The sequence below is a fragment of the Natator depressus genome, chromosome 13 (genome assembly GCF_965152275.1).
Source record: "Natator depressus isolate rNatDep1 chromosome 13, rNatDep2.hap1, whole genome shotgun sequence".
NCBI classification, from domain to species: domain Eukaryota; kingdom Metazoa; phylum Chordata; order Testudines; family Cheloniidae; genus Natator; species Natator depressus.
The window spans coordinates 32206877-32219054 of record NC_134246.1 but is presented as its reverse complement, the minus strand read 5'-3'; the positions used below and the strand labels follow the sequence as shown (position 1 = coordinate 32219054).

At 62.3% G+C, this 12178-nt stretch overlaps 1 protein-coding gene across 8 annotated transcripts; it reads right to left on the bottom strand.

The window, feature by feature from the left end:
- Nucleotides 1–5791: 5791 nt before the first annotated feature.
- Nucleotides 5792–10672, bottom strand: LOC141997890 (uncharacterized). 8 transcript variants are annotated; one of them, XM_074970453.1, is made up of 5 exons: nt 10105–10165; nt 9644–9742; nt 9336–9437; nt 8838–9012; nt 5792–8085 (listed from the first exon to the last, which is right to left on the bottom strand). In XM_074970453.1, the coding sequence occupies exon 5, from the start codon at nt 8069–8071 to the stop codon at nt 6044–6046; it is 2028 nt and encodes a 675-aa protein (XP_074826554.1). In that variant the 5' UTR covers nt 8072–8085; nt 8838–9012; nt 9336–9437; nt 9644–9742; nt 10105–10165; the 3' UTR covers nt 5792–6043. The 8 variants fall into 8 exon arrangements, with proteins under 8 accessions (XP_074826554.1, XP_074826550.1, XP_074826549.1 ...); XM_074970449.1 differs by lacking the exons at nt 8838–9012; nt 10105–10165 and adding an exon at nt 10365–10381 and having other exon boundaries at nt 5792–8082; XM_074970448.1 differs by lacking the exon at nt 8838–9012 and having other exon boundaries at nt 5792–8082; nt 9644–9745; nt 10105–10163.
- Nucleotides 10673–12178: the final 1506 nt, after the last annotated feature.

Genomic DNA, 12178 nt, shown 5'->3' with positions numbered 1-12178 from the left:
CCCCTCTGTGACTGGCCGTGTGTGATGTAAGGAGACGGAGGGAGTGGGGCTCCATGGGGCATAACTGGATGAAGGAGCAGGTCAGGATGTGTGTTGCCCAGAGCAGGCTCAGGTGAGAATAAGAGGGAGCAAAAAACCCAGTGGGGCCCCAGGACCCCATAGGGGGCTGATCCTAAATATTGCAGGTGGGGAAAGAAAATCATGTGTACCCACAGCACAGCCCCCCCCCCCCCCACTGAGCCCCTCAGTCTGTCCCCCACACAATGCTGCCCCCCAAGCCTCTCGCTCTGTCCCCCGCAGCACAGCGCCCCCTAGCCCCGTATTGGGGCAGCACTGGCTGGCAGGGGAGAGCACCCCCTGCTGGTTTCCCTCTGACCTACTCCCTTCAGCACAGTGCCCATTAGTGCCAAACTGGGGCAGCAGTGCCTGCCAGGAGAGAGCACCCCCCCCCGATCCCCCCGCCCCACTCCCTGCACCACACGGGGCATTGGGGCCAGCACTGACTACCAGAGGAAAGAACCTCCCCCCCTGCCATGTAGCTGGAGCCCTAGAAGGTGGGCGAGGACAGTCATGGTGCTATACACGCCTGACTCGCCCCGTACTCCCCTCCAAGCGTCGGTGACCCTGGTGCAAGGGGCCCGGCAGTGTGTGAAACGTGAGGCAGCTGGAGTAAGGCCACCATGCTTTGAGTTACAAGCTCCTCGCACTACTCGGGGTAGGATGCCAAGCAGACCCAACCTTGCCGGAGATCCATTTCAGTGCACTGTGCCTCTGTTTCCCCACGTGACCTGACGAGGAACAGCACCACGGGCTGGCAGCCATGGAGGCTGGGATTTTCAGCGGCTGTCGGGCTTTAGGTGATTGATACCATCAGCTCCTTGGCGCGTGGCTGCAGGTGGCCTTGGGGCGTACCCTGCTAATGCGCAGTGTCCTCTCTTCTTGCCTAGCCTTTCCTCCCCACCCGTGGATTGGGGTACTTTGGGCTCAGTGTCACCCCCCCGTGGGTGGATGGGGAATTACAGCTCTGACAGCCCATGAAAGAGCTTCCATTCTAACCCACCGGCATACACCAGAGCCCCTCCGCGCCCACCCCAGCCTCTCAGCCTGGGCCGTGCTCCTCTCCACCAAGGCCTCCAGACCCCTGCCCCTGGCATTGCTGCTGCCTGGGGCCGTTTGACCTTTCCCAGCTTTGTCTGACCTGCATGGTGCCTGCCCTGGCCTGCCACTCTGTCACTGCATGGCTGGCGGTGAATGCGCTCTCCTGCAGCTCCAGCTCGGGTGCACCTGCTCCCGGGGTGTCTGTTCCTTGCACTGGTGTGTGACACACACAGCCCTGCTCCTTAGTCACCACCAAGGGAAGGCAATGGCCAGGCAGGCAAGTGGGACCCTCGGCCCTCTGGGGCCAACTGGCAGGGGTCACGGGGGCATGGGGGGGCACAGGGCTCCCTAGGGTCTGGCAACTACAACGCACTTCGCCAACGAAGTCACGGGGGATAGTTCTCTGAAAACACCCACTCAACGTGCAGCGGCCCTCAAATAAGTGAACAGAATTAGAGAATGATTGAGAAAGGGCTAGATAAGAAGACAGAAAATATAATGCCACTGTGTAAATCCCTGGTACGCCCACATCTTGAATACTGCATGCAGAGCTAGTCGCCCCAACTCAAAAAAGATACATTGGAATTGGAAAAGGTTCAGAAAAGGGCAACAAAAATGATTAGGGGTATGGAGCAGCTTCCATATGAAGAGAAGTTAATGAGACTGGGACTTCTCAGCTTGGAAAAGAGACGACTAAGGGGGATCTGATTGAGGTCTATAAAGTTATGACTGGTGTGGAGAAAGTGAATAAGGACGTGTTATTTACTCTTTATAACACAACAACTAGGGGGTCACCCAATGAAGTTAGTAGGCAATAGGTTTAAAACAAACGAAAGGGAGTATTTCTTCACACAATGCCGTAAACCTGTGGAACCCTTTGCCAGCGGATGTTGTGAAGGCCAAGACTATAACGGTCCAAAAAAGAACTAGATACATTCATGGAGGATAGATCCATCAATGAGTGTTAGGTGGGATGGTGTCCCCAGCCTCTGTTTGCCAGAAGCTGGGAATGGGCGACAGGATGGATCACTTGATGGTTCTGTTCATTCCCTCTGGGGCACCTGGCATTGGCCACTGCCAGAAGACAGGATACTGGCTCGATGGACCTTTGCTCTGACCCAGTAGGGCCGTTCTTAACAGGTGTCATGGGAGGGCTCCAGTGGCCCGCTGGGTGTCACCACCATTGTGTGCTGTATGTACGGCTCCCATGTGAGCAGACTGCCCAGCTCAGCCCGGCTGGCCGACCCGCCCGGTAAAGGTGGGTTCCTCCAGCCAGGAGCAGGGAGATGCTCATTCCCTCACTGCCCTTGTGGGGCTTACACTGGGTGCTGATTTGCATACTTAGACCAATGCTAATGAGGTGCTGGTGGGAATTGAACAAGAAGTGGCCCCCAGGGGGTGGTGGGTGCGGGGAGATGCTGGTCACAGGGGCAGGACAAAGGCCAGGTCTGGTCTGAGAGCTCACCAGCACATTTGCTCCCACCGCGGGCTGGAGCAGATACAGACCTGTGGGCTCTCAGAGATCTGGGGGTGTCCAGCGGCCACATGGAAAACCAGTAACAAAACCGAGCACCTCGAACGGAAGAGCTGGCTGCTCTACATAGGCCGCCCCCCCCCGGCCATGCAGCACTCTGGTCTCTTCTGGGGCCAGGCCGCGGGCATTCTGAGGGGTGACTTCTGTCCCCCTCAAAGCGCAGCCTACAGTCTGTGAGCCCCTCAGTGTAGCAGAAGTCCGGCGCATGCTGCTGCCAGCCAAGCTCTCGCTGGCCGGTGACTGGGCACTGAGCACGTGTCTGGCCATTAGGGCGGGGAGGTGGGGGGGGCTATTACTGCCCCCACGGATTTCGCTGCTGCTACCGTCTCGGGCTGGCTGCAAGGTGCCAAAGGCCAAGTGTGCGGGGAGAACTCCCAGCTGGCATGTTATCGGTGGGCTCTTATCTCCGAGGCTTTCTATAGCAGAGCTGGCGTCCGCCCAGCCCCGGGTCAGTATTGCTTGCCTGGCACGCTGACACTGGGCCGGCTTGTGCTCCCAAGTGCGCAGCGTGAAGCTGGCACCAGCAACGCCATCTCAGTTCCGCTGGGCAGCGAGCCGGACGGGGCGACGCTGGGGAGGGTGTGCGCCCGCCGAGTCCCGGCTCTGCAAGCAACTCTGTCCTGGGCTCAGGGAAGGGCGGTGTCTCCTGGCTAGTCAGTGCCCAGCTGGCAGCGGTCGCCTGCCAGACAGTGGGTGCAGGGGGTGGGTGCCGGCACCCAGGCAAGGTTCCTTCGAGGGACCATCCCCCCGAGCACAGCCCTGCAGCTCGGGGGCGTCCTGTATCATGTACAGCAGCTTACCCCAGCCAGGCTAAGCCCAGCTTGCTCTTTAAGGCTTGAGTCTTCCCAGTGCCCTAAACGCTGCACCGTCACTCAGATTTGGGGTGTCTCATGGGGGTGCAGAACTGGGTTAGGGACCCCAATTTAGGGTCACTTGACCAAGGGATCCCCGAGCTATAAAGGCCCCAGCTTTTCCCCAAGTTTAGGGATTTTACCAAGGGCTTTTGCCCAGACCTGGGGAGCAAACCACGGCGCTGAGCCTGGCACAGGGGTCTCCACTGCTGGACATGGCACCCGATGCCCCTTTGGGGGAGAGCAGTGAAAACGAGTGGCAAGAGAGTTAAGCTATCATGGTGGGCACATGCCCTAATGCTCACATCTTTACCAAGCAGGGCCGAGAGCATTATCCCCCTTTTACAGGTTGGGAAACTGAGGCAGGAAGCAGGGCCGTGATTTGCCCAAAGTGAGGGAGGGGGAGGATCTCCCAGGGACCATAGCAGCACATCACCCAGAGACACTCACCCTGCATTCAGTCTAGTAGGGTGCTGTTTCTTTTTATATCCATGTAACTTATCCCATGTGCCTCCCACGCAGTCTAGACACATGGCAACCAGGAGGCCTGATTCCCAGTCCCCCAGCCCTAACCACCAGACCCTACTCCCCTCCTAGGGCAGAACCAAGGAGTCCTGGCTCCCAAACTGCCCCTGCTCGAACCCACTAGCCCCCATCCCCCTCCCTGAGCCAGGGAGAGAACCCAGGAATCCTGAGCCCAACAATCACTCAGAGACAAGGTTCGTGACATAGACTTGCTTCATTCAGTGTCTCCAACAGCCTCTGTTTCACAAGACATGAGCCTCTGGAAGGTACAGTTCCCCAAGGACCCCACTCAGATGGAGCTGCCCGCCCACCCCTTAGGTCCAAAAAGGCTGGAGCCCCACAGCACTGCAGGGAGAGATGTGCCCCCTCAGCCAGGCTCCAAGATGGTTAGAGCAGGGAGCTGGGAGGCAGGACTCCTGGGTTCTATCCCTGGCTCTGGGAGAGGTGTGGGGTCTAGTGGGTTAGAGCCGGGGGGGTTGGGAGCCAGGACCCTTCAGTTCTATCCCTGGCTCTGGGGAAGGAGTGGGGCCTAGTGCAGGGGTGGGCAAACTTTTTGGCAGGGCCACATCTGGGTATGGAAATTGTATGGCGGGCCATGAACGCTCACGAAACTGGGGGTTGGGGTGCAGGAGGGGGTGAGGGCTCCGGCTGGGGGGTGTGGGCTCTGGGGAGAGGCCAGAAATGAGTTCAGGGTGTGGGAGGGGGCTCCAGCCTGGGGCAGGTGGTTGAAGGGTGTGGGGGGGTGGTGTGGGCTCTGGCTGGGGGTGCAGGCTCTGGGGTGGGGCTGGGTATGAGGGATTCAGGGTGCAGGAGCATGCTGGGACGAGGGGCTGGGACATGGGAGGGGGTCAGGGATGTAGGCTCCAGGCAGCGCTTACTTCAAGCAGCTCCTGGAAGCAGCTGCATGTCCCCCCTCCAGCTCCTACATGTAGGGGTAGCCAGGCGGCTCTGCACGCCGCCCCATCCACAGGCGCCATCCCTGCAGCTCCCATGGGCCTGTTCCCAGCCAATGGGAGCTGCGGGGGGTGGCGCTTGGGGCAGGGGCAGAGCCCCCTGGCTGCCCCTACGTGTAGGAGCCAGAGAGGGGACATATCAGCTGCTTCCAGGAGCCACATGGAGCCACGGCACATGCAGAGCGGGGCAAGCCCCTGACCCCATTCCCTGGCTGGAGCTCAAGGGCTGGATTAAAACATCTGAAGGGCCGGATGCAGCCCCCGGGCCGTAGTTTGCCCACCCATGGTTTAGTGCAGAGGTGGGCAAACTACGGCCAACAGGACCCTCCTGCCCGGCCCCTGAGCTCCTGGCCCAGGAGGCTAGCCCCCGGCCCCTCCCCTGCTGTTTCCCCCACTCCCACACCCCGCAGCCTCGGCGCGCCATGCTGCCGGTGTAGTGTATTAAACTGCTCCGCGTAGGAATGAGCTCCTGGTAGCAGTTACAGGGAGCAATTTACTACGCTACACCGGTGCGATGCTTTAGGCGGTAAGGGGGCAGGGAGCAGCGGCGGTTGGATAGAGGACAGGGGAGTTCGCAGTGGTGGTCAGGGGGTGGGGCTGTGGATGGGATTGGGGCGGTCAGAGGGTGGGGAATGGGGGGAGGGGGATTTGAATGGGGGCAGGGGTCCAGGGGCGGCAGTCAGGAAGGAGGGGGGATTGGATGGGGCGGTGGGGGGCAGTCAGGGGCAGGGGTTCCAGGGGCGGTCAGGGGACAGGGAGTGGATGGGGCAGGGGTCCTGGGGGGGGCCATCAGGGAACAGGGAGGGTTGGATGGGGTAGGAGTCCTGGGGGAGGGGCCCATCAGGGGGCGAGAAGCAAGGGGGGGGTGAATAGGGGGGCGGGGTCCCAGCCTCCCCTAACCGGCCCTCCATACAATTTCCAAAACCCAAGGTGGCCCTCAGACCAAAAAGTTTGCCCGCCCCTGGTCTAGTGGGTCAGAGCAAAGCTCCTGGGTTCTATCCCTGGCTCTAGGAGGGGCATGGGGTCTAATGGGTTGCGGGGAGGGTGCTGGGAATCAGGACTCCAGGGCTCTGTCCTGGCTCCTATCCGGTGTGGAGTCTCTGGTGGGACACAGCTGGGGACTTGGGCAGGACGCTGTCCCCATGCTTGGCAAGGGGGGACTGGTGGGCATGGGCAGTGTGGCTCTGGCCACGGCTTGGCTCGGCATGGATGGCCTGGTGTGAGATCAGCGTGTGGCTCTGGGCAAAGCGCTCCCCGCATCGGGCACACTCGTAAGGGGTCGCGCTGTGCACCCGCAGGTGCTGCGCCAGCTCGGCGCTCTCCCCAAATCTGTGGCCACAGCGGGCACATTCATGGGGCCTTTCAGCATGGATGCGCCGGTGCCGAGCCAGCGTGGAGCTGCGGCCAAAGCGCTTGCCGCAGCCGGTGCAGGTGAAGGGCTTGCCGGCCCCATGCCGGGTGCTGCGGTGGGCGGCCAGGGCTGCGGCCTCACTGAAGGCCTTGCCGCAGTCAGTGCAGACGTGGGGGCGCCGGGCGTGGAGCCGCCGGTGCTGGAGGAGGTTGGCGCGGAGGCTGAAGCCACGGCCACAGTCCATGCAGCAGTAGGGGCGCTCGCTGGAGTGCACGGCCCGGTGCCGGAGCAGCACCGCGCTCTCCGCAAAGCACCGGCCACAGTCCCCGCAGGCGAAGGGGCGCTCGCCCGTGTGGGTGCGCCGGTGCCGGGCCAGCACCGAGCTCTGTCTGAAGCGCTTGCCGCACTCCAGGCAGGGGAAGGGGCGCTCCCCGGTGTGCACCCGCTGGTGAACCAGCAGATGGGAGCGCTGGGCAAAGCCCTTCCCACAGTCCGGGCAGCCGTGGCGCTTCCCCGGGGGAGCCACCAGGGAGCCTGGGCTCCACCCCTTCAGCCCTTGGGACTCCTCCCCCTCTGCAGGGATCACAGCCTCCGAGCTCCGCCCCTTCAGCCCTCGGGACTCCTCCCCCTCCGCAGGGATTCCCTGCTGTGTCACAGCCTCCGAGCTCCGCCCCTTCAGCCCTCGGGACTCCTCCCCCTCCGCAGGGATTCCCTGCTGCCTGAGGGTCTCTGCACTGGGCTCTCCCCCTGGGGTGGGGTCCCTCCGCAGCGTGCTGTGGGTGGCCAGGTGGCGGCCCAGGTTGGACCTGCGGCTGAACCGGCGGCCGCACTGGGCGCACTGGTAGGGGCGCTCCCCGGTGTGGGTGCGCTGGTGGAGCAGGAGGCCGGGCCCGCGGCTGAACCGGCGCCCGCACTGGCCGCACTGGTAGGGGCGCTCTCCGGTGTGGGTGCGCCGGTGCAGCGCCAGGTCGGGGCCACGGATGAAGCGCCGGCCGCAGTCGGGGCAGGGGAAGGGGCGCTCGCCCGTGTGGATGCGCCGGTGCAGGGCCAGGTCCGGGGCCCGCAGGAAGCGCTTGCCGCAGTCGGGGCAGGGGAAGGGGCGCTCGCCCGTGTGGATGCGCTGGTGCTGCACCAGGGAGGAGCCCGCGCTGAAGCGCTTGCCGCAGTCGGGGCAGGCGAAGGGGCGCTGCCCGGCGTGGGCCCGCTGGAACCGCAGGAACTCAGGGCTGCGGCTGTAGCTGCGTTCCACCGGTGGGGTGGGGAGCCCCGCGGTGCCATGGAGGCGCTGGTGCTTGGCCAGGTGGGCGCTCTGGCTGAAGCGCCGGCCGCAGTCAGCACAGGCGAAGGGGCGCTCGCCCGTGTGCACCCGCTGGTGGCGCAGCAGGTTGGAGCTGCGGCTGAACCGCCGCCCACAACCGGAGCAGCCAAACGGCTTCGCCGCCGCGCCTCTGCAGGGCGCCCCCCGGTGGGCCAGCAGGGCCACGTCATCCCCAAAGCTCTCCCCGCACTCGGCACAGATTGTCGGTCCCACCTCGAAGCGGCCGGTACCCCGCTGCCCCTCCATCTGCTGCTGACTCCACCAAGTGTCCCCCGGCAGCTCCTCTGTCCCAGCCCCCTCCGCGCTCTCCGGCCCGATCCTGTCCAGGCGGGGAGCCCCCTCCTCGCTCTCACTCATGGCTCCATCTGTCTGGGGAGCCCCCTCCTCGCTCTCACTCATGGCTCCATCTGTCTGGGGAGCCCCCTCCACGCTCTCACTCATGGCTCTGTTGCCTGCTGGGACACAGAGTAAATCCAGAGATTAATCCATCCCTGTGCCAGAGAGAACGGGAACCTCAGGGGGTGGAAAAGGGCAGTGTCAGAGCAACCTAAGGGATTGGGACACTCGCTCTGGGAGTCGCAGCCACCAGTAACTCTCAGAATGCCGGCACTGTGACATTTGCAAAGGGCTGCAAGTCCTGATTCACTGTGGCTCATGGGATTTAGACACCCAGGTCCAGACTGACAGCTGTTTGGACACCTAAAAAGCTAACGGGGGACTAGTGGGTGCTTTTATCCACTTCTCAGGTGCCCAGATCTCTTTAGAATCTGGCCCTCAGTTCTTATTATTATACCAACTGGGAGGCGGGCACATCCCAGCCCCTTCGGCAGCTCTGCGATTCCTCCTCATGTCTGCAATGCCAGCACCAGGGACCCAGCCGAGCAGATCTCAGAGAACAGCAGCCAATGGAGAAACCCTCATGCAAGGAGGGATGGTTCCAGTGGGGGCCTGCGGGGATCTGTTCCTGGCACAATGCTGCTCAGGACCTTTACCAAGGGTCTGGAAGGAAATCTCAACTCCCAGCTGGTAAAGCGAGTGGCTGGCACCCAAACCACCGGGGAGGAAGAAGAGCTCCTGATGCTAAGGGACAGTGTTGGCACACAAACAAATGGAGATAAACAGGCAGGAGCAAATGCAGGCTGGAAGGAGAAGGTGGTTTCTAACCACCGGGGGGTGGGAGGCTGGAGCAGCGGGGCAAACATCTTACCTAGTTTCCCGATGCAGCTTGAGAACTGTCTGACCAGGACGGTTCGCTGGAGCTACAGAGCACTGTGCTGGGCAGCCGAGCACGGCCACGGGGAGATTTCTGGGAGCTCTTTGCTCTAGCAGGAAAGGGCTGAAGGAGGTGCAAAGGCTCCCCCACGAGCCAGTCACGTCCCTCTCTGGAGGAGACAGAAAGCTCTGCAAGGATGATCCAGCCAGAACTGCAGCATACAGCGGTGCCAGGGCCGGTGCATTCGGAATGAGGCGCAGCTCTGCTCCAGCCCAGCTCCAGGTGGGCACAAGCCCTAGGTGCATGTTTTGACCATGTCACTGTCTCAGAATCTCCTTCCACCGGGGAACGAGGGGCAATGGGACAGTCTCTCTCGAGCATTCGGGGGCCCAGCGGGGCCGGTCTCCAGCCGCCTCTGGCTCTGACACCGCCCCCTGCCCTCCAGAACCCACAAAGCTCCTGCTAACGGAGAGGAATGGGCTTCTCACTCACAGCAGCTGTGAACTTGGGCTCCTGCATGTCTTCCTGCATTGGGTTGCTGCATTGGGTTCTGCCTGGCAGATGCCCCTGGCCACCTCCCTGCACGTCCAGGCTCTGAAACAACAAGATTCCCACACTCAGTCCTGGCTGCTCTCCCCCTGTCTGCTCCCCACTCCCTCCAGCCCCCCACATCTCCTCCACTCCTGCTCCCCCACGGAGCGATGGGCACTTCTGCATATTCACTGCCCCCGCCCATGGGGACAGATCCCCACAACCATGGAAAGCCCCCCCCCCCCAGCCAGGTACACACATGGGTTCACCTGTGGGATGCACAAGCTGCTGCTCAGGACCTGCCAGGCCCAGTAAGAGCAGGGGCCCATCTAGCCTGGTATTGGGGCTGCGACGCTGGACAGCGCCTGCTGCTTCAAAGGAAAGAACAAGAGCAGAGGCCAGTGAAGGAGGGTAAAACGGGGCCCAGCCGGGGCCACCACTCCCCTCAGCACCCCCCACCCCACAACTGTGCAGGGGAGACACCCCACACACACCCCACTTGCGGACATCAACACATCATTGCACCGGCGTGGACATGCACGTCCCCCCTGGCTGGGCCGGGATTTCTCACACCCACACCCCTCACCCCATGCACCATCGCTCCCTAGGCAGCCCCGAGCCCCGGCCGCCCCGCGGGCAGATGGGCCCCCACGGCTCCCCGCGCACAGGGGCCCCGGCCCCGATCCCCTGCTCGATCCCGGGCGCCGCCCCCCGCGGCTCCCCCAGTTACCGGGACCCCGGGCTGGCGCCGCGTCCCCTGCGCTCGCCCCGCGGGGCCCCGGGCGCAGCCGGCCCGGTGCGCGCTGGGCGGAGCGGGACGTGGGGCAGCGAGCGCCGCCGCCTGCGCTCCGGAGCCAGCCCCCTCTGGCGGCGCCTGCTCCCGGCCGGGCTGCGAGCTCAGCCAGCGCCTGGCGCCGGGCCCTGGAGCCGAGCAGCTGTGCGGGCGGCGGCGGATTCGTCCCACCCGCCCTGCCCTTGGGGGCGCCTCACCAGCACTGCGGGACCCGGTGCCTTATTTCTGCTTTGGCTCGGTCTGGCTTCCGCTGCCAGCCACCGCCTCTTCTGCCCTTCTCCGGCCTGGGGGATTCTGCCCTGGGCTGGGCCTTTGACACTGTGATCAAGTCTCCGCTCTGTCTGCTTTGGGATGGGCCTCTCCCTGGCAGGCCTGTCTCCAGGCCCCTCCAGTTATTGTGTGGCTCTGCTCTGCACCCTCCACATCCCTGTACAATGTGGCCACCAGAGCAGGGCTGGAGGCCCGGTGCTCCTGTATCCATCTCAACCCAGTGACCTACACAGAGGTACCGTCACCACCCTCTTCCCGCTCACCACCCTCTTTATACATCCGCGCCTCCCCTTAGCTCTTGTGCCACAGCATCGCTCTGGGAGCTCATGGCGAGTGTCTTGCTTTTTGTGCCCCCTCAGTCCTTTCCAGGGCGGCTGCTGTCCAGGACTCATTCCCCCACTTGGTAGGGGTTTCCTTTGGCCTTGATGTGTCACTTTGCACTGGGCTGGATTAAAATGCATTTTGTTTGAATTAGGCCATTTTCCCGAGCAGTCCAGATGGCTCTGTATACCCTGTCCTCCACCCTGCCGATATTTGGGTTCTCCACTAATTTTCTCAGTGGTGAGCTTACACTGATTTCTACATCAATGGAGATCATGGTGAATTGCACCAGGGCTGGCACGATCCCCACAGAACCTCACTAGAGACCACCGCGTTTTATGGAGCTTGTCCACCGCTGCTCAGAGTTTGGTCTGTGAGCCCATCCTGCATCCACTGGACGTGTGCTCAGCTGATTCATAGATAGATACTAAGGTCAGAAGGGACCATTATGATCATCTAGTCTGACCTCCTGCACAACGCAGGCCACAGAATCTCACCCACCCACTCCTGCGAAAAACCTCTCACCTATGTCTGAGCTATTGAAGTCCTCAAACTGTGGTTTAAAGACTTCAAGGAGCAGAGAATCCTCCAGCAAGTGACCTGTGCCCCATGCTACAGAGGAAGGCGAAAAAGCAGGGCCTCTTCCAATCTGCCCTGGAGGAAAATTCCTTCCCGACCCCAGATATGGCAATCAGCTAAACCCTGAGCATATGGGCAAGATTCACCAGCCAGATACTACAGAAAATTCTTTCCTGGGTAACTGATACCCTCCAATGCTAGCTTTCCATGCCAAACCACTCAGAAAGAGCCCAGAGCCCAGATTTGGGGTGTGCATTATTGTTCGTGTACAGGGTGTGCATTATTGCTAGTGTATTTCGGTGTCCCCCGCACGCCCAGGTCAGGGTATCACAGCCCTGTCCAGCCCCAGGGCTCGGGGGGGAGGGGGCAGAGGGCAGGAGCCACGCTGGGGACCTCGCTGCCCTGAGCAGGGGTGGGGGGGCTGCTGCACAGTTATCCCACAACAGGGGCCCCTGAACAGATACTGCTTCTCTGCACCTGGTTCAAACGCTGCCTGTGTAGGCGCTGAGCACCTCAGGACTACATCTCCCAGCATGCACCGCGCCCAAGAGGACTCTCCCGGCATGCATCACTCCCGGTAGAGACGCATCTCCCGGCATGCCCGACCTCAAGTGGGCGGTGCATCTCCGAGCACGCCTTGTGCCCCAGCGGGATCTCCCAGCATGCATCATGCTCAGTAAGAGATGCATCTCCCAGCATTCCCTGCGCCCAGGGGAATCCCCCATCGTGCCCTGTCACAGGTTCTGGATGCGTGTCCCAGCAGGCTGCTCGGCTGCTGTCCTGGCCATGCTGCTCAGAACTACATCTCCCAGCATGCCCTGCTCCCAGGGCGGCGGGGGCT

Coding starts and splice junctions, on each gene's coding strand:
- LOC141997890 (XM_074970451.1), bottom strand. CDS start 9,387: ATGCAGCAACCCAATGCAGGAAGACATGCAGGAGCCCAAGTTCACAGC. Junction 8,083..9,335: donor AGCCCAAGTTCACAGCTGCT/GTGAGTGAGAAG, acceptor GTGTCCCAGCAG/GCAACAGAGCCATGAGTGAG.